At 35.1% G+C, this 6,857-nt stretch overlaps 1 protein-coding gene and 1 long non-coding RNA gene across 2 annotated transcripts; one reads left to right on the top strand and one right to left on the bottom strand.

The window, feature by feature from the left end:
* The first annotated feature begins 3,525 nt into the window (after nucleotides 1–3,525).
* On the top strand, nucleotides 3,526–5,631 carry LOC147485175 (U-box domain-containing protein 62-like). Its single transcript, XM_086572146.1, has 4 exons — nucleotides 3,526–3,643; nucleotides 3,728–3,977; nucleotides 4,058–4,128; nucleotides 5,319–5,631. Coding segments are annotated over exons 1-4 (330 nt in total). The 5' UTR covers nucleotides 3,526–3,635; the 3' UTR covers nucleotides 5,320–5,631.
* On the bottom strand, nucleotides 4,783–6,261 carry LOC147485174 (uncharacterized). Its single transcript, XR_015201837.1, has 2 exons — nucleotides 5,831–6,261; nucleotides 4,783–5,646 (listed from the first exon to the last, which is right to left on the bottom strand). It is a non-coding gene; the product is annotated as an uncharacterized LOC147485174 (long non-coding RNA).
* Nucleotides 6,262–6,857: the final 596 nt, after the last annotated feature.

Below are 6,857 nucleotides of genomic sequence, written 5' to 3'. Positions count from 1 at the left end.
TGTTTTAACACCATACAACCATTGCGGTGTAGCCCGAAAATAGTAAACCTGCCTATGATGAGGTATTTTATTGCTCATAATTATGGTACTTCTCCAACTTCTTTTCATGGATTGAAATGGTCATCATCGGTTGCATCACTTCATTCAGGGAGCTTATTTGTAATTAGGATTTTCATTCAAACGAGTGTCCTTGAGCTAGGGATGAACAACAACATTGTCATGTTTGGTGTCGTCTCATTGTCTGTTTTCTTTTTTTTCCCTTCATCTTCCTTTCCCTCCCTCAATTTGTTTCACTCTCACCATCTCGCAAATCAGATTTTGTGATTTTCTTCTCTTCCTTATTCTCTTCCCTTCCCTCCTGCAAACCCCAATCCCTATTTTCAATTCCTTATCTCCAATTCCCGACAAGATTCCTGATATTGTCACTGTCACTAATTCACTATCCGTTGTGGCAAGTTCTTCCCCTTTCGATGACGAGTTCTTCATTGGTACAAATGTTTTGTGATTTTATATCAAATTAAATACTCTCCTCCTTTCTGTCTTATATTAGATATATCATAATAAAAAGAGTGCTCACCTAAATTATATTTACACTTTTCGGCAAGTTTTGTTTAACATCCCGTGCATAGCACGTGCATCTTGCTAGTATATCTAAGGACTCAATATGACTTGTTTTGTTTAGACTTGAAATTTGAAAACAAGCTACAAATAAGTGAGCATAAATTTGATATAAAATGATGACTAGAGACGAAAATAACATGCTAAAGTTAAATCTAAACAAAATATAACAGTGTGATTACAATTCATTCAAATCGTAATTAAACACTATGATTACAATTAATATGTTGTGAACTTGTGATGAGTTATTACACTCCAAAGTCCAAACACCCTATATATAACAACTATCATAAGTTCATAACAGTGTAAAAAAAAACCATTGACCCATCATCCGGTAGGGTATCCGGTCTTCACCCGCCACCCAAACCCGCACCGACCCGAAAAGAAACCCGCCCCATTTCGCCACCGTTTTTACGTGGTCGGGCTATGGGTGTAGGTTCTATGCTCAAACCCGATCCGTCAAGCCGCCCGACCCGCACCGTGTCAAAAGCCGTTGACTCACATAATTTCAAGACTCCAACTCTAATATTTTTGTATTTTGTTTATTTTTTCTTTTAACTTTTGTAGGAATTTGGGAGATATGAGCACAAACTTATGAGTTCAACATCAATTTCAAATATTCAAGTTTGAACATTGGGATATGAACACAGACTTATGAGTTTAACATCAATTTCAAATATTCAAGTTTGAACATTGGACAAATATCAAAAGTTTAAATTCAACTTTCAAATTTTGGAGAAATTAATCATTCATCTTTGTATTAATTTCGAATTATTTTAATTTATATTTTATTGTTTTGTACCATAGATCCTCGCTCCCATTTCATTTTATCATGTTATGGAAAATAATCAATTTACAAATGATAAATCACGAGAAAAAAGTTTCAAATTTACAGATATGGTTTTGGGTTTCAGTTCAAGTTTTTTTTTTTTTTTAATTGATTGATTATATATTTTTTTGTTTATGTTGTGAATTGGAAATATATTACTTGCAGAATTAGAAAGTGTTTTTCTGGGTGAAATTGGGTTAAAATGATAATTTCCACTTCGACCGGATGACCACCCAAAAACCCTTGTAAGAAAGCTGAAACAACAGTCGGGTGATAGTACTAAGACATGACACTTCAACCCGCCCCACCCCGTTGGTGACCACTGGATTTGTATCCCCTAGACCCGCCCCGCCCCAACCTATTATTATTTGACCCACAATTGACCCGCCCCGCCACGTACTACACCTCTAACCAAGACCAAATATTTCAATGTTGGGCGATATATTAGAACCAAAAAACCAATATATTTGGTGGATATATATATTTTTTTGTTGACCGGTTAAAATTTTATTTTATATGTTGATATATCAAAATGTATTGGAAATATCATCAATCATATCAAAAATATTGTTGATATATTAATAAAAATCAGTCAAAATTGGTCAAAATCAATGATCTATATTGTATAGAGTGGTCAATATATATATCAAAAAATCTTATATATATTAGATACTAAATGTGTAAATATATTCATAATCCATTTTATATATCGCAATATATTCATATCGGATATCTCAAAAATTGAGATATATCGGTGATATTTTGGTCCTTGATCATAAAAACTATCACAAATTTTATCAAATCAAAGACCATTAATACTGAGTAGTTGAGAATGCTCCCAGTGACCCACGTCAGCCCCTCTTTTTTCTCTGGGATTGACACATCAGATTTTACCTAAAAAAATGAATTCTACGCCCATATTTACGCCCTTTTTTTGCGATTTCAATTGTTCGTAGCCCATAGATAAGTAGATAAGAACCTTTCTTAAATCTTATCTCAATTCTTAAATTTTATCTCCATTCTTAAGCCGTTCTTAAATCTTATCTCCTTCTTTTTCATTTTAGTACCGTGTTTCAAATCAAAGGCTTAACGTGAATCTTCAAGCAATCTTACACGAATTGTGAAGGCAAGAGGAAGGATGGGTAAACATATTATTCATGATAATCTCTCTCTTATTCTCAACAGATAAGAAACAAATTAAGGCGTCACATAGTACTCCAAAAAAATCTGCAAAAGTCAATGGCGAGCTTGCTAAAGGAACAGCTAAAAATTCCTCTTATCGAAAGTAAGTCCATCCAAAACCATTATCATAATCATTCGAAGGGAGTGAAGAGAAGTCTCTTCATCTATTTGTTCGAAGCATAGATGTAAATGACGAGTTTCATGTGCTCATGAACGAACAGGTAAAGGACATAGATCTCATGGATGAGGGCCCAAATAGTTCTCAAAGCGTTGGAAGTGAGGATGAAAGAGTTGATGTTGAGGAGAATGGTTTGGATGAAGAGCGAGCCTAAATTTTGAAGAGATGGAATCGAATCAAGAAACTTGAAGATGAAATGAGAGAAATTGCTGCTCTTGAGGTTTCCCTTTATTCTCAGGTTCCAGAGCATGGGAGCTCGGCACATAAGGTTCACACTCCCCTTTTCGGGCGCCTTTCTAGCAAGCCTCCATTGCTAGAAACACCTCCTCGGCGTGTTTGGTAAAATTCTCAATTATAAAATAGGTTAATGGTAGCTTTTGTTTTATGAAACTACCTAATAACCAACAATCGATACTCTAAATCATTATAGAAACATAAAAAGTTCGGGTCGTGGTACACGATGATGTAGTGTAAACCCGGGACGGGTCAAATCTTTGGAATGGTTTTTCAATAATTTTTATGATGTGAGTGGAAGGTGTTTTTTTCTGTTTTTGTTTACAAATTGATCTTTTGCGTAATCGGTCTTCTATCCTTATTTCATTTTCACTTTCCATCTTATTTTCACCGGATCACCGGGTTTTGAAATATATTGTTTAATTTTATCTTCGCTAATTTTATTTATACACTAAACTGATTGAAAAGCATTATTGCTGTTTTCAGGTTGTACTCAAAGCGAATGTTTTTTATTTGTGAAAGACGACAAGTTTTGATAGGAAGTGAGTGAATCGGAAGCCTGGAACATAATAAGTAGCACTCCAAAGAGACTGCATGAAGAGGTAAGTCATTCTTCGGCTTCAAAACATGTGATTGAAAATGCGAACCTGTCTCATAGTAATAATCATTCTGGAAAATTGAAACAGTTGGCTTCGAACGAATACCATCAATTGCCATTTGAATCAGGGCAAGATGGGAGGTCAGCCAAAGTGCCTAGAACTGAATCCCATGATGTCGATAGGAGGTCACCCATGCATCCAGTTTATCGATCCCAAAGTAGATAACAGAGATTTCAAGGGTGAAACTAGGGACATGTATGCCGAGTCAAGGGTTGAGCCTCAAAATGGTAAAGGTGTTCAGTTTCCTTTTGCAGTTACTGACAGAGTAGTTATCAAGGTATGTTGTTCAGATTTAAGTATGTATGCTTGCTTTGTCTTATAAAAGTTGACCAGAGTAACCGAAAGAATTGGAAGCAGGGAAACAAGAGGACACCTCTACGCTTTGTGGGACGGGAAGTTGTTGTAACAACACATTGTTTGAATGGATGGTTAGTTATTTTTTGCTTACATGTGTTTTAATTTCTACGGGCTTATATTTGTGTGCAACTGTGCACTCACAAATTCTTAATCACCCATATCTCTGTGTGAAAGTAATGGAGGCAATTATCAGGATGTTACTTGCCGTCACCTACTCACCTTTTTCGGGTACTTTCCCTCACGTTATAAATCTCTTAGAGCAGAAAGTTTAGCATCACTTGTATACATAACAATATTCAATCACAAGACTCCTATAGCTACCATCGTTGGTTTAACATTTGGGCAGATTGGCAACAACAAACCCAAGTAAGCCTTAGTTTCAAATGAGTTAGCTTTAGTTCGGTTTGGGAAATACACGGAAAGACAACTCCACGCATCAGGTGCATAGTTTCATTCCTATCTCAAAAAGGCGCAGAAACGCATTCAAGAATGCCATTCCTTCATTCATATAAAAAAATGATTTCGTGCTCAAGTATAGACGCCCTCCATTCTCCTATCTCATCGGTTTCCCATCCAAAGAGTTAATCGTTATTTCAATTTATGTGCATTTACCACACCTATATTGTAAAAGCGAATTGTACCCTTTTGCACCTGCTCTTGCAGAGGCTCGAGAGAAAAAGAGTACTTTCCCTCGAGGATTCCGACTTTCTTTATAATTCGGAAAGTTTTATATTTTTGTTATTATTCTTTACTGTGTGCTTCTATGTGTTATATTGTTTGATTTAGTGGATGTCATGAATTGTTGTTACTTTTTTAGGCCAGCATTGGTGGGTTGGTATGACGACTTGAATTTTGATTAGTGATATATGGTCATTGTTTTGTTTATGAGTGTCCGAATTAGCATTATGATCTAAGTACTTGCCATTAAACCTTGGATTCAGGGAATTGAATAGCATGCCAAAGAATTTAGTGATAGCGCCAAATTGAGTTTCTGCCATATGCGACAATGAAAGCTGCACATGAAACCGATGAAATATATTTACTATATTGAAGAAGTGCAAGTCTGAACAAAATAAGCAATCTTAGCCATCAACGATCCTGAAATGTTTGTCAGATCAAATAACCATGTTTACTACATAAGCCAAGAATTTATAACTCATACCATCACATTTTTTTTAGCAGATAGCTTTAGGTAGTCAAAGTTCTGTCTCTTCTTATTTCTTTCCATTTTTTTTTCTCTAATGATTATTTTCTTTGTCAGAATGTGTGACCGTGCACTTTAGCCGCAGGCAGTCTAAATAGACACTATACTATGGGAATCTACAGCATGATGAAAGAAAATATGCAAGAAACCATGTTGCTCTATCAAGGGCTGCTTCTTACCTGTTCCACTATACCATATATCTTAATTCTGTGGAGCATAGTATTGAGGTGCCAACTCGGGTAACCACAATTGATCTATTATTGTTATGTTGCGGATGTAATCATCATTTGTTCGAACTAGTTCATTGAATATTATGCATTCTGCCTTTGTCCGGAATAACACCGAAGAAGGATGAATCCGCACTATCTGACCACCAGCACATACCCTGGCACAGCAAATATGAGGTTGACATATTAGAAATAATTAATAAGAGCGCGTACAAAGAGCTCAGAGAAGCATTTCGCTTCATCAAGTAACAAGCAACATATATATGGGATAAATCATAAGTCACAGGTGTTGGTTAATATTACTCAGTTGTCAAATTACATAAGGTCATGTGAAGTTCAGACCTGTAAGAACCATCTGGCTGTTTAGAAGCTGCATTGAGGAAAAAGGAAGCAGTAAGGCATCTTCAGAATTGAACAATTTCATCTCCACATGAAGTAATACGCAAACCCATCTGTTCAACGTGCCCTCTTATTTGACTGCAAGAATGAAAATTATGTGCATAAGGATGAAGAACGACAGATGAAACCATAAATATCAACATAACTAACTTATATGAAAAATGGGTAGTAAGGTCCGTCAAATGCAAATTACAACATATACACTATAGATAAATGAGACGGTATTCATAACAACATACCCTTCCAAGTGACTAGAGAATAATATCACAACTACAATTATATTCAGATGGCAAATATTTGTGTGGTGCAAATGTGACTTATCTTAGCACAACCCGGTCTCGAAAATAACTGCCTCAAAGACAAGCTCTTAAAGTTGTATCTACTTCGAAAGACTATAGAATTCAGCTATCATGTATAACAGTTTCATGAAGTAGTCCTAAGTACAAGGAATTGATGAAGCAAATGTCAATCTCCAAAGCAGGTAACCTGAATGATCTGATTGACTTGGAAATCTAAAGAAATTATATTTTTGTTGTGATAACTATTATTTGTCTCAATACTTTAATATTGCAAATGGTGCAATATAGTGTACAAACAAACATTCATTGTCACCTATATCATGATATTTATCTAGATTTGAAATTGACATCGATTTCTCTTTTCGCTACTGTTGATGCATCAGCCGTAAAATAATGTATGCATTACACGTACTATATCATGGTTTGAGAGCTTGCAATCTCTTAAAAAAATATAAAAACATAAACTCTTCAAAACAAAGTATGCAATGAATCATTAGTGTCAATATATATATATATATATATATATATATATATATATATATATATATATATATATTATTTATTTATTTATTTAAGTGGACTTTAGACTTTTGAGTCATTAGCTATCTATGTAGCAAGTCCGGCCATAGGCCGGGCCAAATGGCTAATTTATGTAAAATATGAGTAGTTAC

This window comes from Coptis chinensis, chromosome 7, assembly GCF_015680905.1.
Source record: "Coptis chinensis isolate HL-2020 chromosome 7, ASM1568090v1, whole genome shotgun sequence".
Lineage (NCBI taxonomy): Eukaryota > Viridiplantae > Streptophyta > Magnoliopsida > Ranunculales > Ranunculaceae > Coptis > Coptis chinensis.
This window is presented reverse-complemented; position numbering and strand designations above follow the sequence as displayed.

Coding starts and splice junctions, on each gene's coding strand:
- LOC147485175 (XM_086572146.1), top strand. Junction 3,978..4,057: donor CTGACAGAGTAGTTATCAAG/GTATGTTGTTCA, acceptor AATTGGAAGCAG/GGAAACAAGAGGACACCTCT.